Raw genomic sequence first — 26,600 nt, 5'->3', positions numbered from 1 at the left:
TAATCGTGAGCCTTCTGTAATTACAAGTGACATCATCAAAGTACAATTAAGTCCTCGAGCTTTGTGTCTGTGAACGGCTCGTCCTCTGGTGGAAGGAACTTTGGCGTGAACGAGCTCCGACCAAACTGGAGACAGTGCAATGTGCCACGCCTTTAGGAGCCCACAGCTGTGTTCCAGTCGTCTATAAAGTGCATCATTCCGGGCTGGCGCGCCGTGTTAAGCCACCCTTAAAACACTTTCTTGAGGTCGGGCGGGCGACAGACCGGAAAACCAGGCATTTCTCTCGTCGTCCTAACTTCTCCTTGAGCTATCCTTTAGATGTGTTTCTACGCTATGTTTTGTTTGTTCCTAAATGATTAATCTCAGAGGGCATGATTTTTCATGTATGATTTGAGGTTTTTACAGCGGCGAGTATGAAGATTTCTGTCTTCTGGGTTGTTGCGCTGTGTAGTCTGGTCGATATTAACCAACGTTTCAGAGGTCATACTGCCTCCGTCATCAGAGTATGAAGATTTCTGTCTTCTGGGTTGTTGCGCTGTGTAGTCTGGTCGATATTAACCAACGTTTCAGAGGTCATACTGCCTCCGTCATCAGAGTATGAAGATTTCTGTCTTCTGGGTTGTTGCGCTGTGTAGTCTGGTCGATATTAACCAACGTTTCAGAGGTCATACTGCCTCCGTCATCAGAGTATGAAGATTTCTGTCTTCTGGGTTGTTGCGCTGTGTAGTCTGGTCGATATTAACCAACGTTTCAGAGGTCATACTGCCTCCGTCATCAGAGTATGAAGATTTATCTCTTCTGGGTTGTTGCGCTGTGTAGTCTGGGAGATGTTTACCAACGTTTCAGAGGTCATACTGCCTCCATCATCAGGGCGATGAGTATGAAGATTTCTGTCTTCTGGGTTGTTGCGCTGTGTAGTCTGGTCGATATTAACCAACGTTTCAGAGGTCATACTGCCTCCGTCATCAGAGTATGAAGATTTCTGTCTTCTGGGTTGTTGCGCTGTGTAGTCTGGTCGATATTAACCAACGTTTCAGAGGTCATACTGCCTCCGTCATCAGAGTATGAAGATTTCTGTCTTCTGGGTTGTTGCGCTGTGTAGTCTGGTCGATATTAACCAACGTTTCAGAGGTCATACTGCCTCCGTCATCAGAGTATGAAGATTTCTGTCTTCTGGGTTGTTGCGCTGTGTAGTCTGGTCGATATTAACCAACGTTTCAGAGGTCATACTGCCTCCGTCATCAGAGTATGAAGATTTCTGTCTTCTGGGTTGTTGCGCTGTGTAGTCTGGTCGATATTAACCAACGTTTCAGAGGTCATACTGCCTCCGTCATCAGAGTATGAAGATTTCTGTCTTCTGGGTTGTTGCGCTGTGTAGTCTGGTCGATGTTTACCAACGTTTCAGAGGTCATACTGCCTCCGTCATCAGAGTATGAAGATTTCTGTCTTCTGGGTTGTTGCACTGTGTCGTCTGGTCGATGTTTACCAACGTTTCAGAGGTCATACTGCCTCCGTCATCAGAGTATGAAGATTTCTGTCTTCTGGGTTGTTGCACTGTGTCGTCTGGTCGATGTTTACCAACGTTTCAGAGGTCATACTGCCTCCGTCATCAGAGTATGAAGATTTCTGTCTTCTGGGTTGTTGCGCTGTGTAGTCTGGTCGATATTAACCAACGTTTCAGAGGTCATACTGCCTCCGTCATCAGAGTATGAAGATTTCTGTCTTCTGGGTTGTTGCGCTGTGTAGTCTGGTCGATATTAACCAACGTTTCAGAGGTCATACTGCCTCCGTCATCAGAGTATAAAGATTTCTGTCTTCTGGGTTGTTGCGCTGTGTAGTCTGGTCGATGTTAACCAACGTTTCAGAGGTCATACTGCCTCCGTCATCAGAGTATGAAGATTTCTGTCTTCTGGGTTGTTGCGCTGTGTAGTCTGGTCGATATTAACCAACGTTTCAGAGGTCATACTGCCTCCGTCATCAGAGTATGAAGATTTCTGTCTTCTGGGTTGTTGCGCTGTGTAGTCTGGTCGATGTTTACCAACGTTTCAGAGGTCATACTGCCTCCGTCATCAGAGTATGAAGATTTCTGTCTTCTGGGTTGTTGCACTGTGTCGTCTGGTCGATGTTTACCAACGTTTCAGAGGTCATACTGCCTCCGTCATCAGAGTATGAAGATTTCTGTCTTCTGGGTTGTTGCACTGTGTCGTCTGGTCGATGTTTACCAACGTTTCAGAGGTAATACTGCCTCCGTCATCAGAGTATGAAGATTTCTGTCTTCTGGGTTGTTGCGCTGTGTAGTCTGGTCGATATTAACCAACGTTTCAGAGGTCATACTGCCTCCGTCATCAGAGTATGAAGATTTCTGTCTTCTGGGTTGTTGCGCTGTGTAGTCTGGTCGATGTTTACCAACGTTTCAGAGGTCATACTGCCTCCGTCATCAGAGTATGAAGATTTCTGTCTTCTGGGTTGTTGCGCTGTGTAGTCTGGTCGATGTTTACCAACGTTTCAGAGGTCATACTGCCTCCGTCATCAGAGTATGAAGATTTCTGTCTTCTGGGTTGTTGCACTGTGTCGTCTGGTCGATGTTTACCAACGTTTCAGAGGTCATACTGCCTCCGTCATCAGAGTATGAAGATTTCTGTCTTCTGGGTTGTTGCGCTGTGTAGTCTGGTCGATATTAACCAACGTTTCAGAGGTCATACTGCCTCCGTCATCAGAGTATGAAGATTTCTGTCTTCTGGGTTGTTGCGCTGTGTAGTCTGGTCGATATTAACCAACGTTTCAGAGGTCATACTGCCTCCGTCATCAGAGTATAAAGATTTCTGTCTTCTGGGTTGTTGTGCTGTGTAGTCTGGTCGATGTTAACCAACGTTTCAGAGGTCATACTGCCTCCGTCATCAGAGTATGAAGATTTCTGTCTTCTGGGTTGTTGCGCTGTGTAGTCTGGTCGATATTAACCAACGTTTCAGAGGTCATACTGCCTCCGTCATCAGAGTATGAAGATTTCTGTCTTCTGGGTTGTTGCGCTGTGTAGTCTGGTCGATATTAACCAACGTTTCAGAGGTCATACTGCCTCCGTCATCAGAGTATAAAGATTTCTGTCTTCTGGGTTGTTGCGCTGTGTAGTCTGGTCGATGTTAACCAACGTTTCAGAGGTCATACTGCCTCCGTCATCAGAGTATGAAGATTTCTGTCTTCTGGGTTGTTGCGCTGTGTAGTCTGGTCGATGTTTACCAACGTTTCAGGGGTCATACTGCCTCCGTCGTCAGAGTATGAAGATTTCTGTCTTCTGGGTTGTTGCGCTGTGTAGTCTGGTCGATGTTAACCACCGTTTCAGAGGTCATACTGCCTCCGTCATCAGAGTATGAAGATTTCTGTCTTCTGAGTTGTTGGCGCCGTGTAGTCTGATAGTAGTTTACGGACGTTTCAGACATGCTTTCTGCTTCGATGTTTACCCTGATGGTGGAGGTAGTAAGCATCTCTGAAATGTCGGTGACTTATACCAGACTAGACGGAACATTAACCCAGAAGGCAGCCATCTTAATATTCATAACATTTTTAAACCAAACTCTCCCAAACAGTTTTAGTAAAGAGAAAACCTGGGAAGAATTGTAAGGTTAGGTTAGAACGGGCGAAATTTTTAGAATTTCACTCGACCACGCCCGAGGATGATTTGGCCTTACCCCGAAGTTTATTTTCAGATATGTACCCCCACCTAAGACTTATTTCTTTTATTTAAGTATAAATTAAACCCGTGTAGACCTCGAAAGACTTGTTGAAGAATCCTCACGTGCAGGACAAAGCTCTCGTGTAAGTGAGAACGGTCCATTGTATTCATACAGAGACGTTACACGCGTGCAGAATTCTTAAACTCCGTTACAAACCGGAAGACGTAAATATTTGATAGCGCAGTATATTCGCTTAATGAATTAATATGTCTGAGTAAAATATCGTACGCCTCGTATTCAAAAACTCTGCTCCGAACGGGCGAGATTTCTGTCAGGATTTCATTCAACTTTGATCTGTGCTGGAAAACGGACATGACTTGATTTTTAAACACGACGTCTCCAGTACGAAATTTTTACAGGACCTTCGGAGAATTATAGTTTGTAGCCGGAAGTTAAAAATGTTCTTCTGTGGGTTTCAGAAATTTTCCAGCTGTGAGCTATTGTTAACCGTCGAAACAAAACAGACCGACGAGTACATTGACTACTGAGAGGATACATCAGTGTGTCAGGAAGACGGATAACACTCCCAGCCAGTGCGAATGATGACGTCGGTTTTAATTAAGCGAAAACAAACAGAAAACCACTGAAGTTTCTAAAGATGTATTTTTGGAGTTCTTTTGTTACTGCGATGTAAAAATACGTACGAAGCCACGGATAAATCAGACCGACATCGGGATTGTTCATTGTGGCCGAGTAAAGATATTTTTAAATGCGCTCCCTTTGTAGGAGTCGATCACGAAACGTCGTGGCCGAGTGCTGCTTCGTATTGCACAGGACCCAGGTTCAAATCTTTGTCCGGAGGCTGACTCAGGTTTATCGTGATATTTTATTGTCCTTATAAGTAAATACCGGGATAATACCTTAAAATATGCCACGGCCGCTTCGATATCCTTTACAAATTATTATTCGGTAAGTAACTTTGTACGTAAAAGTATTTTCCTTTGCAAGACTCTTTCGAAATAAACGTAACATTGATTTTTCGTTGTTAATTCAGATTGTTTGCATTGTATATAATAAATTAGATATAATTAATGTGTTTCTGTAGCTGAGCAGACGCTAAATACCGTCTCTGAATCATCGGGTTTAATAGTTTTAATTATTGAACGTAACGGCAGAATCTGGCTGTATTCGGATAAAATAGGGGAGGATTCGGATCTGAGTCATAGGATGATGTCATGATCGCAGATTTTTATCTTGGTCTGGCTGTGAGGGCAATCTTCTCTTCCCCGTCCTGTTCTCCGCCCTTATTCCAACCCCCAAGTTATGTTTTTATTTCATAACAGTCGTTTTGACACTGTCAAACTTGGGCTTTAAGTCTTCTATAACAGTGGTATTCAACCTTTTTTGTTCGCGTACCCCCAGATATAATTTCTCTTCAACTTTGTACCCCCCCAAGTTGTTGGTGTATAATTCAAATTATACATAGTATATAATCTACATCTAAAATAAATTAAATAAATTACATTACTGATTATTCAGTGTTTATCATAAAATAATATATTTTTTTTAAATTTCACGTACCCCCTAAGATGTCTTCGCGTACCCCCAGATATAATTTCTCTTCAACTTTGTACCCCCCAAAGTTGTTGGTGTATAATTCAAATTATACATAGTATATAATCTACATCTAAAATAAATTAAATAAATTACATTACTGATTATTCAGTGTTTATCATAAAATAATATATTTTTTTAAATTTCACGTACCCCCTAAGATGTCTTCGCGTACCCCCAGATATAATTTCTCTTCAACTTTGTACCCCCCAAAGTTGTTGGTGTATAATTCAAGTTATACATAGTATATAATCTACATCTAAAGTAAATTAAATAAATTATATTACTGATTATTCAGTGTTTATCATAAAATAATATATTTTTTTTAAATTTCACGTACCCCCTAAGATGTCTTCGCGTACCCCCAGATATAATTTCTCTTCAACTTTGTACCCCCCAAAGTTGTTGGTGTATAATTCAAATTATACATAGTATATAATCTACATCTAAAATAAATTAAATAAATTACATTACTGATTATTCAGTGTTTATCATAAAATAATATATTTTTTTAAATTTCACGTACCCCCTAAGATGTCTTCGCGTACCCCCAGATATAATTTCTCTTCAACTTTGTACCCCCCAAAGTTGTTGGTGTATAATTCAAGTTATACATAGTATATAATCTACATCTAAAGTAAATTAAATAAATTACATTACTGATTATTCAGTGTTTATCATAAAATAATATATTTTTTTAAATTTCACGTACCCCCTAAGATGTCTTCGCGTACCCCCAGATATAATTTCTCTTCAACTTTGTACCCCCCAAAGTTGATGGTGTATAATTCAAGTTTTACATAGTATATAATCTACATCTAAAATAAATTAAATAAATTACATTACTGATTATTCAGTGTTTATCATAAAATAATATATTTTTTTAAATTTCACGTACCCCCTAAGATGTCTTCGCGTACCCCCAGATATAATTTCTCTTCAACTTTGTACCTCCAAAGTTGTTGGTGTATAATTCAAGTTATACATAGTATATAATCTACATCTAAAATAAATTAAATAAATTACATTACTGATTATTCAGTATATTCATAAAATAATATAATTTTTTTTAAATTTCGCGTACCCCAGGTTGAATACCACTGTTCTATAGAGTAGGTAGTAGGTGGGCCACCCGCCGAACTTCATACTTTACAACGTAAATTTATTCTCACATTGAAGTAGTCATTATATTCCGTTAACAACATCCGGAAATTAACTCGAAGTGATATAACACTTGCTGTGATTATAATAATTGATTGGGTTTTAAGTTGTCATCTGCTTAGGTCATATCTGTACACTCAAAAAACACTTAACAAAAATTAAAATGCCCCCTACATGAGCAGAAAGCAAGTTGTGAAGTTGTTAACTCGATTCAAATGACTGTAATCTTGGGACCGATAATGAATCTTAGGTTTCTATAAAAGGCAGGATATTTCTTGGTTAGGTATGCAACTGTAATCTTCTCAACGAGCTCCACTACGTGGAATTGGATAGTAGAGACTCTTCCTCTCGCCATATCTCGGTCGTTACATTCTCGTTTGTAGAAACTACATACTTACTGTCCAAGAAGTCGAATTGGAAAAGTAAGGACGAACATAACTTTTAAATAAATGGCGTTTCTGTCTGAAAGTTTTTGTTTCTGGAGTTCATTTTGTAGACTTGTTAATGGACTTTAAGTATTTCATAGAATATATTTACCGAATACTGCTAAAGCCTCAGTGGAACACACCACATTATTCCAGTCTGAAATCCTACATATATCGATATCTGAAGTCGAAATGGAAGTTTATTTATCGACTTTGATCTAAATTGCGACCACAGCGCCTCTAGCGTTGGCGTTGTTTGGGGCCGGAATTGAACAAGAACGACGTAGCAGACAGTTGACAGTCGCTACTTACGACACGACGAACCACGTCATCTCTGCACTTGCAAACGACACTGCAGTTACTAAGATCTCCGTGACAACCGAAATCCGTGCACTAAGATTAAATCCCAGCGTGGGCAGTGCCTTCAAGCGTCTTGTAAGGGAACAGATCAATATCAGCTGCAGTACAAGCCACGCCTTCTGAGTCAGTCTGCATCTGATGTAGCGGACCCCACGTGGGGGACTGCATTGACTGTCGAATTTAATGTAACTGAATAATTTATATTTTTCGTTTAAAGTTCAATTTCATTAACCGATTAATTATCAGATTAATCGATTATCGGTATATGATGAATCGATTACAATATCGATATTCATAATGTTTTCATCTGTCTTTTGTTTCATTTCCTTCTCCCTTATTTTCCTTTCTTTCTGTTTCCATGATTGAACTGTGCAGAGGAATTTGTGATACGAGGCGCGGAAAATTTCGAGACACCGCGGATGTCTGCCTCGGTGAAGCCTCGTTTATGACACACCCACGCGTTGATTGACCGGATATCGGGAGTTTGTTGTATTTGGTGACTAGTTCCTGCTATTGCCACTGGTTTTCTGTGTCGCTGGGCGTTAGGTCTGCTTTAACACGGTCTACTGTCCAATCTCTTATGCGACTAAATACGGAAATCGCATTTTATATGACCTTACAATACCAAATATTTAGGTTATTTACTATTGGCCGAAGCGTTCTTGAAGCCGTCGTGACCGTAAAGTCTACTGAAGCTCCTTTCTCTTTGAGGAAAGACATTTTATTCAAGTTATAATCGCCCGTGACATCGAGGAATGTTTTATACCGGTTTGTTACGAGGCTTAACGGAGAACAGAAGTTTTCTTGACGTGGTAAAGACGGCCTCCAGCTTCCCACACAACTTCATGATGTACAAAATAACTTTACACTGAACAAATTACTTTAGACGTTAAAAGAATTTTACGTATTTTCTAACGAAGCAGTCAGTGTCAACCTAACATGTAGGATATCGTGTGTCGCCCTGATGATGGAAGCTGTAAACACTTCTGAAACGTCGGTTTCTACTATGCTTCGCGTCGCAACATTCCAGAAGATGGTCATCTTTAACTCAACGACCATTTTTTCGTGGCTGACACTGTCTGTCTGCTTTGTAAATGTTAACACTTTTTAAGTCAAAACTTCAAATGTCAGCGAAGGAAATGGATGATTAGACAATAAGAACCTTCTGAAGTGGTCGTTCTGCACAGATCCTAACTGAGCTCCTGTGTATAGGAGCGTAGAAATTTTCCAATTGCGTTCTTGTAATTTCACATTTCTCTCTGGTCTCGACGTTCATTTATTACAAATTTAATCTGTTGTTAGCCTAATCTTTGCGTTCGAACTTTAATAATTGTTCATTGAGTTTTACTAAAACTGAAACAGAAAATTAGATATCAGTATTTTTTAATATATTACTTCAACTCTGAAACTTGAGGCGTTACGTTCCTCCGAAGGGTGATAACAGTTCTTAACCGCCTTCACGGTGTCAAACTTTGAATTCAATTTCAGCCTGAAATCTTGAAAAGAAGAGATTTTTAACTAGATCGAAGGATAACATTAAAATTAATCTGTAAGAACTAGGATGTGTGAGTGTGAACTGTCTTCATTTCAGTTTTAGGCGACCTGTTTGGATCGGAATTTGCATAATTTTGTGTTGTCGTGGTTTCTCTTAGCCCCTCCAAACAAATGATGAGGTAATACCTGAAGCTCGGCCACGACCACTTCCTTACACATCCTCTGCATTTCATTGCTCATTTATTATACAAGTATTCAGCGGTGTGTAATCTGAGCTGTTGATATTGTCGCAAATAAAACATTTGTTGAAGACAAAACATTTTTCGCAGAACTTTGTTCTCAAAGTAAGCGACAAAGTTTCACACCCGTACACAGTAGCAAAATTACTGTTTTGTGTAATCTAAAAGACTCAAAATATACGAAAAACTCAAAATATACGAAAAGTTTTAGGCCAACCTGTTTCATATAGATATGGAAATTTGTCTCTCTCCGTAAGAGTATAAAATAGACTGAGAATGTTTAAAAAACAAAGTGTTTTATAATCGAAGTTTAAGAGATAGGAAGTAGCCTCAAGCGAAAAGACGGAGAGGATAATATTAAAATGGATATTACAAACGTTGGGTGTAGGTGAATGGACTGGAGGAAATTTTCTCAGGAGCCGTGTAATTAATATCTTAACCAGCTGAGTAACTATCAGTGTATTAGTAAAGACCATGCACCATCTTGTTATTTTTTGTTGGAGTTTAATCAAATCATTTAATTAATTTTATTTTAATTTCTCTATGAGTGAGATGATTTCCGTGTTTCGGCTGTGCGTTTGGAGAAAATGGTGACGCTCACACACACACGAACGTGCGTGCGTACAGTGGGAGGTCAGTCACGCACTCGGCCCACTTAGCGTGTGACCTCACGGACAACTACAGGCCCGACTTTCATAGTTCAGTTCAGCTCGGTCTGAACTCATCGCGGGTCTTCCTTGAAATGTCGAGGGCAGATCGTCTAGTTAAGATGTCTCAGCGTTTCGTGGGACCATTGGTTCATAACCGTGTTACAATTTATACTAAATACATTAATATATTTGTAGTAATAATGTACATAAATTAATAAATTAGTCTATTGTAGAATGTGATGAAGTGTCTCGAATATGTTCAAGTCCGTGCTGACAAAATTAGTAGAAGGACTGTATTTAATCGCGAAAGTGAAGTATCGTAAACCGAGACCTACCTGTACTCTAAAGCAGCTTTTATCAACCTATGGTACGCGTACCACTGAAGCCTAAATTTGTCTGTTATGTATCCGAAAATAGACTTTTTATGCGATATGAAATGGTCATATGAGTAGTTACTAAACTATTCACTAATGGAGTCTTATTTTGCACATACATTTCAGTATATTTTATTATTAGTGTTTTTTTTCCGTCTAATCACAATTGTATATAAATAAAATTATACATAAGATATTAAAATATCATTTACATATTTGGTATGATATATTAATATCTTATGTATAATTTTATTTATATACAATTGTGATTAGACGGGGAAAAAACACTAATAATTAAATTTTAATTCACAATATGACGCAATAATATCAACTTAAGTATATTTTATGTAGTTTTTCTGTCAGTAAATGCAGTTAAAGAGAGAAACTATTTCTCATTGAAGTACGTACACTTGTGGTGACCGCGAAACCTTTGTTACGCCACTGAGGGCAGGCATCAAGTTTTCCATGAACATATTTGGTTAGTGGTACATTTAATGTGTTAAATTAGAATTAGTGGTACGCCAGCGAAAATAGTTGAGAACCCCTGCTCTAAAGCATCATCGTAGCTGTAATGCACTTGGGGGAGGAAAGGATAGTACCTGGATACGTTCCAGTTTTGGCATCAGTAGTCGTAATAGAATACTTGAGTTTGGATCTAACTGAGGTAAATTATAACGTATGAAAGCAGTCGAGATAACAGAACGAAAATGTTAATGTGCGAACAAGACCCAGCAACTTAAAACACTGTGAAAATATGTGGTCAACATATTTGTGAAATCGGAGCTTAGAGTCGATAAATATTCTCAGGTCTTTAATGGTATCGGTACGTGTTATAGAGGACTGAACAATTTTTATAATCAAAGATCATAGTAGTGGTTTTTTCGAGAAGGAAATTACTTGAAGTTTGAAGTTCATTGCAGTCTTTAGGAGATTTAATGGCACGAAAAATTTTGATATCATCAGCTAAAATAAGGCATTTGGAATGATTAATTACATCGCATAAACCATCCGTTCCCTGTTTAACGCCAGAGAACACTAGAAAAGTTGAAAGAGTTCTAGAAACACGAATCTGAGATTGTCTGTTGGTTTAAGAAACTACGAAACAGGTTTACATAACCACCAAAAAGTCTAAGGCACTTAGATTTTTGAGCAGAAGAGATCAAATGCAGTTCTAAGATCAAAATAGCATCAGATTGACCCTCGGAGCCAACTATTGGGTTAATAAAATCTTGATAGGCTACGAGATTAGTTAGATTAGATTTTGTGAAACCTTTACGTAATGTGAGACGTGATTATAAATAACAAGTTCAAAATAATTTGGAGAAAGTTTTAAGTGTAGAAATAGGTCGGTAGTTACCTTTTTTAAGAAAATGAAGTATTGCTGCCTGTTTACATAAAATAAGGAAACAATTCTGCGTTAGACTTAAATTAAAGATGTGTTTGAGAACAGGAACAAAGACCTCAGAACAACCCTTTATAACAAAGCTAGGGATGTCATCAAGTTTGACAGATTTAGATGGTCTTAGACGTCGAATTGCTTTACAAATGTACAATTCGGAGATAGGGGCTAATGATAATAATTCAGAGGACTTCGATAATAGTAATATTAATATATAAGGTCTGAAAAATTGCAAAGAACTTCGCCTTTTAGTCTAGTTCACATCCTACATTTCCCTTTTCCCGTTCCTGAGCTCAGAGACCTCTTGAGTACCGCGATGTAATTCAGACTTCCCACAGTTCATCAGGGGATTAGATAAATCTCACTGGGGTTGAGGAATTCAAGGAAGGGTTTATTTAATTTTGTGCTGAAATTTAAGGTTTGAGTTGATTGTAGGATGTAATTGGATTGAAGGTGAATGAATCTTTGAGCGGTGGAGTGAGGGGATACGGAATAAAGAGTGTGTATTCTTTTTCTTCTTGGGATATTTCAATTTTCATGGATTTTCCGATATTGACTGGCTCAGGTTAGGAGGACCCATGAACATCGTTCCATAAAAAACGTGGAATTTACCGACGTTTCAGACATGCTTGCTGCCTCAATCATCACGGCAATGAGACTCCATGAACTTCCGCCAGACTACATACACGGCGTTGCAACCCAGAAGACGTTTCTAAAGTTGCGTGAGGCAGTTTCTTACGACATTAAAACTCGAATTTTATTTTCTATTTCTTGTTTCCAGGAATACGTATTTCGTTACCATGGACAGAAGATGGGAGCCCTGGAGCCTCACGTGTTTGCTTTAGCCGAGGCGGCTTACAAGTCGCTCCAGGCGTCAGACAACTGCAACCAGTCATGCGTCATCTCGGGGGAAAGTGGGGCGGGGAAGACGGAAACAACGAAGTTCATTCTGCAGTACCTGTGTTCGGTCACCAGCAACGTCAGCACTTGGGTGGAACAGCAGATTCTGGAGGCCAACACCATCTTGGAAGCTTTCGGTATTGTATATAACATCAGGAGAGACGCCTCCTTTGTGATACACGAACACAAGTTAAGACAAGATTGAACACCCTTACGTCATATGAGAGAGTTGCAGTACTGATCCACACATTTTTAAGCTTGGAAATTGAAAATCTGTGGTCAACTTTGCCCCTGGGAAAATGCCATCAGTAACAGGTGTAGAAAAATTGAGCAAAATAAATGACCCTGACAGAAATTATAAAGTAAATGAGACACAGACAGTACATTGTTCCATTGTGGCATAATTCCAAAGAATCTACACAGCAGCGTTAAATATGTAGACTTACCACATACTATCTACGTTCATCTACAAAAAATCAGCAATGACAGATACCTACTCAGTCCACAGATCAGTAGAAAATCCCTGCTAGGAATTCGATATACGCGCATGCGCAAGATTTCGCGGTGAGTGACGGCCCATCCTAAAAGCATTCGTTCCACAACCACTGAACGAACAACAGACGACAGGCTTTCACGTGCTCTAATGGGTACAGCTTTAAGATTACCTCACAGAGGCACAGCGATTTAATCTAGAATATTATCGCAACACCCACAGAACACATTAGAGGTGCGCTCACTACACGCTACTCTTAACTGCTTGATGTTTTCAGTCTGTGTAGTAGAGTAAACCTCTGACGTATCACACTTCCCACCAATAGCAGCCCTCTAGTCCACCAGGCAGTAAACATTCCCCCCGCACCGCACCAGAAACGATTTCCCCTTGCAGGGTTTTTCTCCTGGTCTGTGGACAGTAGGCAGTGCACAAGTCCCTAAATGACAGAATCCTATTACAATGAAGATGATCGTGTGTGACATCAAACTTGTTTAGCGTATTTCATATTTAGTTCTGTTTGTAAATATTTATTACATCGTTTCATCCAAAGCCCATCAATTTAAACAGTTTGTAATGAGAGAATAACGATACATTATAATGAAGTAAATTGATTTGTGTTGCTTGTGCCAACGAGGAGACTGCTTAACAAACTCGTCATTGTGTGACGAAAGGGTTACAGAATCAACTGATAAGTTTATACCACTTTACTGTTCGTTGAAAACAAATTCGAATCAAACTTTACCTTCTAAACTGACATTTACTTTGGATCAGATGGGATATTTAATAGTTATTCCGCCGTTATGTTGGTAACGAGAAGTTGTCCATGCATGAGACAAGACTTCGTAAGATCTCACAAGTTCGTAATAGATGTTAAAGATATAAGTTAGGTTATGATTGGTAGGATGGGTGTGAGGTGGGAAGGGAAGGAACAAAGCAACCGGAAACGAGGAAATTGATTCAGATTCTTCCCGGTGCGAGGCGCTTCGATCGGTCGCATTTCCATTTTGTAGGCCCCTAAACGTAATCAGGACACGTGATCAGTTGACAACTCCGTTACCTCATCGCGAGTAGTGAAATGTTTATTTTAACTTTTTCGTTTAATAACAGTCCATAGCTTTTCAGGTGTTTTAAGCTTATGATTGCAAGCGTTTTGTAGCACTTCGCTCAATGACAATAACATACTAACGTCATCGCGAACAATCCTTCTTAAGAAGCTGATAGTTTCTCATCTGGCTAAGACATTTTCCGCCTCTCCTTGACAGTGGATATCCATTGCCGTGTTTAGAGGAATCCGCCATTGGTTTCCATTCTTAGTCATTGCTTGTTTTGTTCCAAAGAATCCATCCAACTCTGAGGCCCTGTGTAACCTTTCGTGATGTTTTTCTTTAATTCATAACCCATCAGATGGACCTCCAAGCGGAAATATTCCCTTTTCAGCTCTCCGCGCCTTCTTATTTAATATATTCTCTGATGGCTTCCACATTTAGTGGCCTTCTTAATCTGAAACCTGACGATGGAAAACTTGGGTAAGCCGAACGTGGCTCGTCTTAGAAATGTCCTCGTTTTGAATTTCTGCCTGGGGCCCGCTATTTCATGGTTTTATTCATTCCCTGTGGGACATTACCTTAAATCAGGGGAGTCCAACATTTTTCCTGGTCTAGCGGTTAGAACGCTGGCCTTGTAATCCTGGGGTCTCGGGTTCGAATTCATAACTTGTGTTGGGCAAGGCCGTGGTCTAGGCAACACGGAGTTTTCCTCCGTGGCATCCCAACAATTACTCCATTCACACACAGAAGAAGGCAATGGCAAACCACTTCTGGATCATCTGCCAAGAACGTATATGAACAGGTCCCAGTCCGAGAAAAGGATGGAAGGATCCTGTTCATATGGACCTGTCATCAGACAGAACACTAAATAATAATAAGATACAATAATAATTTGTACCAGTGGAACATACATCTTACGCTTTTTAAAGTCAAAGCCTTTAGTGAGAGCACTGAGCTGAATGTTCTGTTACCATTGGCGGAATAAGAACTTCGAAAAAAAAAATTGGTTTGTACTAATTAGTAACTAATTAATTATCGAATGCTAATTCGATGTTATGTAATCTGAGACACAGATAGCATCGTTAAATGTAAATAGAGAATATTATTAAAATATCGCTTTTATTTAATTATAAAATTTGTGTTTCCTTTTTTAGGAAATGCCAAGACTGTTCGCAATGACAACTCTAGCAGGTTTGGTAAATTTATGCAAGTTTGTTTTGACAACAAGTGGATGATTAAAGGTTGCATCATTCAGGATTATTTGCTAGAACAGTCACGGATCACATTTCAAAGTCCTGGCGAGCGGAACTACCACGTTTTCTACCAACTTGTCGAAGGAGCCAAGGTACGGTCTTGTCATACCAAATCACGTACTTAATTCGACGATTTCAATTTTTCAGAGTGGATAACTTTCAACTTTAGTGTAACATACAGAACGATACAATACTCTTGAGTTCAATAAGTATGATATAAGAAGTCCGTGTAGGATTTTTCAGATGTTTCAGACACTGGACTGTCCTCCGGAAGTGTCTTGTCATTATGTATTATAATACCGTATTTGAGTCGCACGATGATTTGCAGTTGTTTTGGTCTGTCAGTATTTAGATTTCCTGGAGTGTTCTTTTGCAAATTGAATACCACAAATAATTTATCCACCAGTTTATTTCCACCTTTTCATACGCAATGCATCTTAATGACCATCCAAAGCAGCAAAGATGAACAGTTGCAAAGAGCTTATTCAAATATAATTTAAAAATTAACAGTAGCTGATTTATCCCTTGAATTTTTACTTTAAATATAATATGTTGTTACTAACCCTTTAAAGCCCGGTGGGAATTATATGTACCACCTGCTCTGAATTTTTTACGTATGGGTTTCATATTATTCTCAGTGTAAAGAGGGATTATTTCCTTAAACAGCGTTAACCAGTTGATCTTCCGTTGGAGAAGTGTTGTTTTCTTTGAGGTACGGACTGAATTATTAGATGTTATTTATATGAGTGTTGGTTCTAAAAGGTCAGTTCCACGATCGTGTCAAAATGGTGTATTACATATATTGAAATTTAAAGTTTAGTAGTCGTAATGTAATGTAATTCAATGTAAGGAATCAGCTAAAGTGAATATGTGATTAAAACTCTCGATGGATGCTGGTTAGTGCTTTAAAATTGGCCCAAGTCATCTTATTTCCAGTAAATATGAAGACCGTGAAATCCTCTGCTATCATTGTTTGACTGAGTTGTAGACAACACGTTAAAAAGAAAAAAGACGTAACACAGGATGCTGGCAAAAATGACAGCTTTTTCGTAAAATCTGTTTCAGAGCAACAAAGAATTGGCAGACCAGCTGAAACTGAAGCCTGCAGACTTCTACAAGTACCTGAATCAGTCCGGTTGCATCAAAATTGATGGAGTTAGTGACGCAAAGAAATTCGATGCCCTGAGACTGGCTTTCAATGTCCTCCATATTCCGTCTGAGATGTGTGATGGCATATTCTGCGTTCTGTCCGCCATACTGTGGCTTGGAAATATGGGGTTTGAGGTTAGTGGTTGGTATTTAGGGTACAGAAGTTTTGTAATTATATTTGTGGATTGTTTTCTGTTAAGCTTAATGCCTGGCAAATGCAGGAGGCGATCTTCTCCTGGAACTACTTCCAAAAGTAAATACGTGACTAGTCGTAGGTTGGAATCTGAAAGAAAATGCTTATGGCGCAATGCTTACTGTACGCGCGTCTCTATAAAGAGTAGCCACTTTTAAGAAAACTTCGTAGAAATGTGCTATTCGGAGGATTTTTCCTGTTAAAAATTTTATTTTATTAACTTTTAAAGTATTTGCAAGTCTACTTTTCCCCCTCCTCATATTTTTATCTTCGGAAGCACGTACATGACCACAAAGTTTGTGACTGAAAATTTCTGGTGATTTTGTAAAGGAGCAACACTTGACCATTATAAAAATTGGCAGCCCTGTGTTTAGCATCACATAAAAACGCACGTAAAAGGAGCATAAGAATTTCTGTATGATAAAATTTAAGAACAGTTTTGTTTGTTTAAGAATTTCAATATAGCAGTGGAATAAACATTTGAGGTTATGTTTTTGACTCATTCCAGTCAGTTCATCAGAATTTTCCTCAGCAAAGAAATCCAGGGGATTGTGTGATTGTGTTCTGTTTCACATGGTTCAGACAAGTGACAGCAGGTGTCAGACAAAGCATTTTGTAATTCATTGCCAGCGGTGCCGTGTGATCGACTGACAAACGACCAGAGAAACGCGAAAAGAAATGTCGCCAACAGTCGGTTAATAAACAACTGACTGTGAGAGATAATTAGTGTATAAATGAAATATTGATACACGGTAGGAAAAGGCTAAAAGACGCAGAAAATAGCTTTCAATAGATCAGTGCGCTTGTTAGTCTTCAGTTTTAGTGTCGTGGATTATTAAAGCATCTTTGTCTCCCTTTTGGTTGATTGGGTAATCGAAATTTTGTTCATTTTCATTCTCCGCTTGTACGTTAAACGTGGCTTTCTGTTGCGCCAATTTAGGATATAGATGGGGAGAGGTGTAAACTGACGGACGAGGACCAAGAAGTTCTGCAGACGGTGGCGTCTCTGCTGGGACTTCAGATGGAGGACCTGGTTCAGGTTGCACTACTGAGGCAAATTAACGTCAGAGGCAACATCACCGAGATACCTCTGAAACTTCAGGAGGTGAGGCACTGAGGCATGGGTGCGAGAATGAAAGACAATTTACTGTTTGTATTGACCATATTTTTCACTTGTAGGGTGTTCATTACCAACAGCTATTCATTCTGTCTCGTTTTGTTGAATTTTCCGATGCCATTAGTGTGTCATGACTTTTTTTTTTTCTGTGGTTTGAATCTTTCTCTGGAAGATGGCTGTCTCAACAGATGTCTTCTGTGGCTTCCTTCAGTTCTGTCAGTCATCCTCTTATTTTCTTAAATTTATCTCGAAGCACATTTCTGTTTATATGTAGTTTTTTCCCAGGCACTAGAATTATTACACATTTTCAAATGTTTTATGATCTGTAGTTGTATATTTAAAAAAAATATTTTTTTTAATGATAATTGGAAATATATGAGCAATACTGAATCGGCAAATCTGCTAATTTTAATCTAAATATTACGTCTTGAGGTTCAAAAATAGGTTATATATAATTATGTGCCCTGTTTATGGTTTATGTAATGATGGTAATAACACAGACTATATAGCACTGAATACATTAAATAAATGAAAGATGTATTCACTTGCATGGAATAATTAATTAGTTGTGACAACTGTAGATTTTCCTCCCATTGTGATAATGTATACCGCAATGCGTTCAAAGAGTTAGGTCTGACCTCAGTCATGTGTTTGCTTGGCCTTTATTAACGCTCTGCCCCTCTTTTGCTCCCCCACAGCTGTTATCGTTGTTGTTGAAACATAAAAGCTCTTTGCCTCAGCTGACGTGAAGTGAAGTCAAGTGGAAAGTCTTTTAAAATAGCACAAAAGCTTGAATTTTGCAGAAGAATGGAGAGTGGAACTTGAAGCAATTGAAGGTGTGGACAGAAATAATCGCAGTAGTTACACAATGCTTATTGAAGGATGTTTTGTGCGCAGGCAAAGGAGAACCGACACGCCATGGCGAAAGCCTTGTACTCGCGCACCTTTGCGTGGTTGGTAAATCACATCAACACATGTACCAACCCAGGCCAAGATTCCACGCGCTTTCTTGGTGTTCTTGACATCTTCGGTTTTGAAAACTTTGCTATCAACTCGTTCGAACAGCTCTGCATCAACTACACCAATGAGAAGCTGCATAAGTTTTTTAATCATTATGTATTTGCACTGGAGCAGGAAATAGTAAGTTACATAGTTTGTAGGCCACATATGATTAATCTTAAAGTTCTTAAAAATTCATTAGGTACTTCCTGAATTTAATATTTTATAGCTAGTTCTCCAGATCGCAAAGACAGGGCACCATAACTGGTATATGGCTGACCATAGAGTGTCGGTGACGAAGGACCGACTTAATTTCATTAACTGGGGCAGATGAATTTTGGTTGAGTATGTCATGAAGCCGCCACGGTGGTCTAGCGGTCAGAACGCTGGCCTTGTAATCCTGGGGTCTCGGGTTCGATTCCCGGCGGTGCCCGAATTTATAACTTGTGTTGGGCAAGGCCGTGGTCTAGGCAACACGGAGTTTTCCTCCGTGGCATCCCAACAATTACTCCATTCACACACAGAAGAAGGCAATGGCAAACCACTTCTGGATCATCTGCCAAGAACGTATATGAACAGGTCCCAGTCCGAGAAAAGGATGGAAGGATCCTCTTCATATGGACCTGTCGTCAGACAGAACACTACAAAAAAAAATGTCATGAAAGAACTCAGGGTTACGTTATTATTAATATAATATTATTTGAACAGTAACTTATATTTCTAGAAGTTCTTGATCTTTATTTCGTCAATTGATGATCTTATTTGATACACAGGCTATTGTTACTTCTTTTAATTTATTTAATTGTAGAATGCAATGTGGAAAATATATTAATTCACAAACTAGATTTGAGGGAAGCACTTGATATAAATCCTATTGCCAGAAATAAGTTCCATATTTACAAGTTCAGAAACATTACCGGGTCCCATTTAACGAGAAATTGGTATGGTGGTCTAAAAATGTTTTTCGGCTTGCTTCTTTATGTCACATCATGCGATTCTAAATTTATACTCCACGTCTGTTAAAATTTCAAATATAAATCAACAATTAATTGCGTACGGATACTCCTGACATTTCTTCTTTTGTAATCAATCCTATGATTGGTTGTCAGCAGCTCTTTTTTTTTTTTTACCTGCTGATACTTGGGAAATCATGAGGATCTTTAATGCGGTGGATTCCCCTTGTCTTCCGCATCCTATGCCGTTGATCCCTCCGGTTCATCCGCCTTTAGGGGTGATTTCTCACCCCAAGGGCAAAAGTTATGATTAACCAGCATAATATGATATATTATTCAACATTAAAGCTGATTTGGTCACTCGGTACTGTCTTTAAACTGGATCTGCGGACTCGTTATCTTTAATTTGGGTTCGTCTAAGCATACTCCTCATTTTCTCTGCTCGATATCATGCGGCCCTTATTCTGAGAACTGTTCTTTTCCTGTGTGCCTTTGTTTTATATGTTCTAATTACAGTACTTTTAATTGTCTTCTCTGTTCAATTTTAAAATCTTGTAGAGATGATATTTGATAGTGTCATTATTCGTTCCATCGTAGACTTTGGAATCGTAGAGAGAAACTGCTTTATAACGCATGAAATTCCTGTTTCAGTATCGACAAGAGGAAATTGAATTCTCTCATATCCAGTTCACAGACAATACAGCATGCCTGGAGCTGGTGGAGAAGCCCCCAAGATGTATCCTGAAGTTATTAACAGAGCAGTGTCACATGCCTAAGGTGATGTTATGTTCATTTATTATAAAAATATATTGTTTCAGAGTTGATTACACCGCATATAATTATAATTTTGTTTGCGTATTTTGTTAAATATAAACAATATTGAAAAATTTTGCATATGAAACTTATATCTCTTGATGACGTCTGTGTTTTTACGTTATGTACACTCCGTGTAACAATAACACTTACAATTTTCTAAGTTTCCTGTCTATTTTGGTGTTTATGTTTGAAAGCGCAGTGGAAATTGGGGTATGGGAGGGGCTTTGTACGTCTTTAGTTCAAAATATAACCTCATAGGTATAAATTCTGAAACAAAGTGTTTATACTTATGTTGCAGGGTTCAGACCTGGCATACCTCACGAACCTGCACGCAGAATTTGATGGACATCCGAATTATGTAAAAGGTGATGATAGACGCCGTTGGGAAAAGGAATTTGGTATACAGCATTACGCTGGCTGTGTGACGTACAGTGTTGATGGTTTTGTTGATAAGAATCGTGACGTGCAGCAGGATGTTTTTTTTGACTTCATGAGCCGTTCTACGAATGAGTTTGTCCAAGAACTAACGATGTACCAGGTAGGATGTTGTCCCGCAATGTAACGGTTAATAATGTTTACACTTGGTGTTCAGAATTAATTGAAAATTGTACAATAAACATAAATCCTTGTGCATTTTATGTCATTGCACTAAAATATATTTTAAGTTCCCTTATAATTTAATATCCCTTTACGCACTGGAAAAGCGTGTTTATGCCACTGACTACAGACATATTTTGTCTGCAACGTTATTCAGTTCAAATGACCTGTTCTGGAAAATACATAAATTTTATAATGAAATTAATTAACTGTACTGATTGGTTGATATTTTCCAAAACTATCATTTTATTAAGAGGATTCAATAATAAATTTATTACTTATTATTTATTTCCATTATGTCTGTAATAGAATATGACAATTTAGTACTGGATTTCAAGTAAAATGGTAGTATAAAATGTTAAACATGGCCAAAATTGTATTTGTTTGATCACCAGGGCAGAATTTTTCATGTGTGCAGATCAACAGTGACATGTTCTTGAAACTATAAACTTTATCTGAATGCTCATTAACTTAAGAAACATTTTAAATGTTTTTATGTCTCTATTCAGTACTATTTTCTGTCTACTAAATTCATATCGCTCGGCTCAGATTTGAATGTTTGACCTTTAATGTAAAATTTTAAACTTTATGTTTATTTTTACATGCACTTTAACAAAAGCTGTTTTTTTATAGATATGTTTTGGTTAAAAATACTACCATTGTAGTTGCATTATGGTATATCAAGAAAAAAAAATTGTCATTACCAATACAGTCACATGAATTTGGTCGTGAATAATTGGCAATGACAGAATTTATTTCTGATATATTTTGATGCAGTTCTGATGATGTCACGTTTAAGCTGAAATACATGTGTAAAAATAACAGCTTATATTAAAGTATTCATTGGAAATAAATATAGAGCTAAGATCTAATAACACCACAGAAATGTACGAAGTAAATATTTTAACGTAAGACATCTACATCTGAAATATGGGAAGCCATCGGCACGACAATTAATATCTTAAAACACTATGGTCAATTATTTTGTCTTTTTTGAAGGGTGCAATGCATAACTCATTCGTATAATAAAAGTAAATAATTTTTAATCGTATGTTTGCTTTTTTGAGTTCGTGAACATATTTCATGGGTTACATCTTTGTAATGTCCTTTTTTTAAGATTAATTGGTTCTCTGCTTTTCCCTTCTGTCCAGGACCTTCTTGGCTCCACAGTGTCTCGGATGGGTAGCGCTAGTGTGGCCACTGTCCCGAGAGGGACGAGCAAGGGCAAGCCGACAGTCAGCGACACGTTCAGACACCAACTCCAGGCACTTGTTGATGTGCTGCAAGCTACCAATCCATGGTGAGTTCTTTCTTTAGTATTCTTGGGTATTTAAAAACAAAGGTTCATTGCGTGTAGTTATATCGGTGTCTGCAATTAAAATTCTTTAAGTGGAGTGTATAGCGTAATTCTTCAATCCCTAATACGTAAGTGCGCTGTGCACTTACTATACCTACAACTGGGCATGGAAAAATTTAGTAGCTGTCTGTCTTACTATTATCAGAACACTAATCAGAATTTAGGGTGTGCCTAAATTATAATTATTGTTGCTGTTGTTGTTAATGTCATATTTATGTCGCTTGGTGTATGTGTAAGTTATGGTCGATTTCTCTAATTAAGTGATAGAGAGGATTTTTATCCATATTGGCACCTGTTATTTTATCCAGTGGGTAGTACGGACTGCTTGCACATTGTAGTCTTATGCAGCTCCTAAGTAAAAATAATTTATAACAATAATGGGGCGATATGTAACAAGACTATCTTATAGTTATGTCAAACAAGTATTATTAAATTTGTAAGTAAATGTTAATTAAGTACTTAAACTCAAAACAGCTTGTATTGGGCCAAACACATTTAATTAATATTGCTGGTTGATTGATTTATTCATTTATTTATAATGTTATTAAATACACTCACTCACACGTACAGACAGACACAGGCACTGCGAGAGACGTACAGACGGAGAGACACAGACAGACACAGGCACTGCGAGAGACGTACAGAGGGAGAGACACAGACAGACACAGGCACTGCGAGAGACGTACAGAGGGAGAGACACAGACAGACACAGGCACTGCGAGAGACGTACAGACGGAGAGACACAGACAGACACAGGCACTGCGAGAGACGTACAGAGGGAGAGACACAGACAGACACAGGCACTGCGAGAGACGTACAGAGGGAGAGACACAGACAGACACAGGCACTGTGAGAGACGTACAGAGGGAGAGACAGACAGACACAGGCACTGCGAGAGACGTACAGAGGGAGAGACACAGACAGACACAGGCACTGCGAGAGACGTACAGAGGGAGAGAGACAGACAGACACAGGCACTGTGAGAGACGTACAGAGGGAGAGACAGACAGACACAGGCACTGCGAGAGACGTACAGAGGGAGAGACACAGACAGACACAAACACAGAATGTATGTGTGTGCATACGTACTATATGTACTGATATATATATATTTTTTTACCATTAGAATTCTCCTCGTGTGCATTCCTACATCTTAAGATACTAAATAGAATAAGAGGCATTGATAATATGTGCATAGCCACGTTCGTTTTAAATTGCCCTAAATAGTTTTAAGGTTGAGATGACTGTAGAATCAGAACATGTAAGTATACATAAATTTATAAACTAGTACAGGCATACCTCATTTTATAGCTCTTCACTTTATTGTGCTTCGCAGATATTGCTTTTTTTTTTTACAAATCGAAGGTTTGTGGCAACCCTGCGTCGAGCAAGTCTTTCAGCGGCATTTTTCCAACAGCACGTGCTCACTTCGCGTCTGTGTGTCACATTTTGGAAATTCTCGCAATGTTCTCGCATTGTTTCTTTAAACATAATGCTATTGTGCACTTAATAGACTACAGTATAGTGTAAACATAGCTTTTATGTGCTCTGGGAAACCAAAAAATTTGTGTGACTCGATTTATTGCGGTGGTCTGGAACCGAACCCGCGATATCTCCGAGGTATTCCTGTAGTTGTATTCTGGTTGTTAGGGAAAGTATATATTAAAACCAGAATAACATCTGCTTTGATAATTATTTCTTGTATGTAATGATTATACCAATGTGTCAAGTTCCTGGTGCTTTATTTGTGGAAATGAAGTAGAGCACCGGAACATGAAGACAGTAGACTAAATTAATGTGACATAAATGCAGGTATGTGCGATGCATCAAACCGAACATGAAGAAAGCACCAAACAACTACAATGAGAAGTTGGTGCTTGACCAGTTGAAGTATTTGGGCATGCTTGATATCATCAGAATCCGCAAGGAAGGTTATCCTGTTCATATGACGTTGACTGAGTTTATCCAGCGGTACAGGTGCTTATATCGCGGCAAATTACCCGCTTGTGAGACTGATGCTGCCAGGTGAGAAAACTTGGTACACATAAAAATTAATTCTTGAAACTTAGATTAATGCTTATATAAAACATTTAGAATTTCTTTTTAGGATGAAGATTGATCAACTATAAAATTTGGATTCAAAATAGATCAGAAAGTTTCAAGCTGTCATGATAGCAATAATAATATTCATACTTCATGCCCACTGCTTTTCTTGAAAACAAAACACTTTATTTCACGTAGGAAAATGCAGCGAAATACAGACATACCAAGGGTTAGTGCACATAAATTGTCTTCTGCTAGAGCTTGGAGTTCATAAAAGTGTACACATGAGGTATCATCAGAAACGGTTCAAAAATTTATTTATTATAAATTTTAAGAAATTTAATTTGTTTCAGAGCACTAATAAAGCAACAGGGTGTTCCCAGTACTGAATGGCAAATTGGTAAAACCAAAGTGTTCGTTCGGAGCTGTATACACGAACCACTGGAAGATGGGCGGAATCAGGTGGTTCATGCCATGGCAATACAAATCCAGAAGTTCTGGCGCGGTTACACTGTTAGGACAGGTGAGGCTACAGTTCTAACTGATATGTACAGATTAATGTTTGGAGTAAAAATGATTTGTGTATAAATTCCTGGCATCTACAACAAACAGATGTCAACAATAAATTTGGTCATTTTTATACGTCACTTTGAAAGATAAGATCAGTTCAGAAAAAATTGCAAACCAAAATCATCGCGTGGGCGACATACAGAGAATTGTTTTACTCAGTTAAAAAGTGTTCTGGTTCTTGTGGATCTGTTTCAGAATTCCTCCAGCGTCGTAAAGCTGCTTTACGAATACAGCACGCATATCGTGGTTGGAAGCAACGATTGCTGTTCCTTCGACAGCAAAGAGCAGCCATAGTTATTCAGTCACATCTTCGTGGTGTCTTTGCAAGAGAAGTGAGTCTTGATGTATTATCAGCAATAGTAATATTATTCTAAGTGTTTTGATGAAGGTGTTTCATTAAACTCATGCATATTTTTGTTTAATTTCCATGCAGAATTTTGGAAGTTGGCTCTGCGTTCATCATGAACCCACGTTGTTGCGAAACACTCTACACTTTCTGCACATTGATACATTGTAGTGAATTGTGATAAGAGAGATGATGGTGTGAAGATTTCTGTCTTCTGGGTTGTTGCGCCGTGTAGTCTGGTCGATGTTTACTAACGTTTCAGAGGTCATACTGCCTCCGTCATCAGGGCGATGAATCGCCCTGATATCGGAGGCAGTATGACCTCTGAAACGTCGGTTAACATCGACCAGACTACACAGCGCAACAACCCAGAAGACAGAAATCTTCATACTCACCGCTGTGAAAACCTCAAATCTTACAGATGATGGCGTGTTTAATGTTGTAATGTAAATTTCATGATCAGAATGAGGGGTTTCTATAAAAAATGACTTGAAGTCCAAAATTAATCTTTTTGGGAAATCAAGAAGAATCTTTTCAGCGTCTGAACCAATTAATATTTCATCTTATTTTTATTTTGTATCAACATATTTCATGTGTTATGATTTTGGAATATAGTTTCAGGTATGTATGTAGTTTTCATTTACTGAAATGAAAAAAAGAGAAATGACCATAGGTTGTTTTTATTTGAAAAATTAGGCAGTACAAGAACACCTATGTCTCGCTACTCGTTTTCTTCTAAATTGATATAGTTTTTGCAACAACCCCCTTATGCACACAAGTTCAATGTGTAAGAATGGCAACACTAACTAAAAATGACCAATTTTGGACTAATACAGTTTTTTTGTTGAGACCCTGCAATATAGATTTTAGAAAAAAAAATATCAAGGACATGTTATCATGATTCAGGTGGCTGCAGCATTACGTGAAATGCGACGTGTAGAAGAAGAAATGCGCAAACGAGAGAAACTTGAAGAGGAGCGTAGGCAAAGAGAGCTGGAGATCGACAAACAACAGACAGAAGATGAAAAGAAAGCTCTTGAAGATAGTGAAAGGTTAGAAAATGTTTACATCTTTCTGATGTTGAATACAAAGACATTTATTCAGTATTCAAAATCTTAACTCTTTGGTTGTTGTTCTGTTTATGTACATATTGCTTATATAGCATCATATAAGCAATGGTATCGTGATTATGAGTAATGAAGTAGGCAGGATGTGAATTGAAGCAGTTGTCGCCTATTTTAACTTTTTTCTTATGGAATTTAAACCTGCCCCCCACCACACTACTCTAGCTTTGGGGTTAGTAGTTTAGCGGCCAGCTGGACTTTGTATGGGCTTTGCGTAACAGTTGATAAAAGTTAATACAGTTTCACAGCCTTTGCTGTAC

General features: G+C 38.5%; 1 protein-coding gene across 5 annotated transcripts in view; it reads left to right on the top strand.

The window, feature by feature from the left end:
• Nucleotides 1-26,600, top strand: part of Myo81F (unconventional myosin 81F) — a 164,520-nt gene that overhangs the window by 102,571 nt on the left and 35,349 nt on the right. For 4 of the 5 annotated variants that reach the window (XM_087348356.1, XM_022064340.2, XM_087348355.1 and 1 more), the window contains exons 4-15: nt 12,166-12,421; nt 14,978-15,168; nt 16,142-16,360; nt 17,359-17,523; nt 18,433-18,675; nt 20,139-20,264; nt 20,602-20,841; nt 22,052-22,200; nt 24,070-24,282; nt 24,654-24,823; nt 25,066-25,202; nt 26,123-26,268. In XM_087348356.1, coding sequence (XP_087204482.1) covers nt 12,166-12,421; nt 14,978-15,168; nt 16,142-16,360; nt 17,359-17,523; nt 18,433-18,675; nt 20,139-20,264; nt 20,602-20,841; nt 22,052-22,200; nt 24,070-24,282; nt 24,654-24,823; nt 25,066-25,202; nt 26,123-26,268 — 2,255 coding nt within the window. Of the gene's footprint in view, nt 1-12,165; nt 12,422-14,977; nt 15,169-16,141; nt 16,361-16,883; nt 17,171-17,358; nt 17,524-18,432; nt 18,676-20,138; nt 20,265-20,601; nt 20,842-22,051; nt 22,201-24,069; nt 24,283-24,653; nt 24,824-25,065; nt 25,203-26,122; nt 26,269-26,600 lie in introns of those variants that run through there. The other variant, XM_022064339.2, reaches the window with a different exon arrangement.

The sequence above is a fragment of the Zootermopsis nevadensis genome, unplaced genomic scaffold (assembly GCF_977971745.1).
Source record: "Zootermopsis nevadensis isolate Lab colony 2312 unplaced genomic scaffold, Znev_1.0 Znev_ptg000013l, whole genome shotgun sequence".
Classification (NCBI taxonomy): domain Eukaryota; kingdom Metazoa; phylum Arthropoda; class Insecta; order Blattodea; family Termopsidae; genus Zootermopsis; species Zootermopsis nevadensis.
The sequence above is the reverse complement of the archived record's forward strand: the minus strand, read 5'-3'. Positions and strand labels throughout refer to the sequence as shown.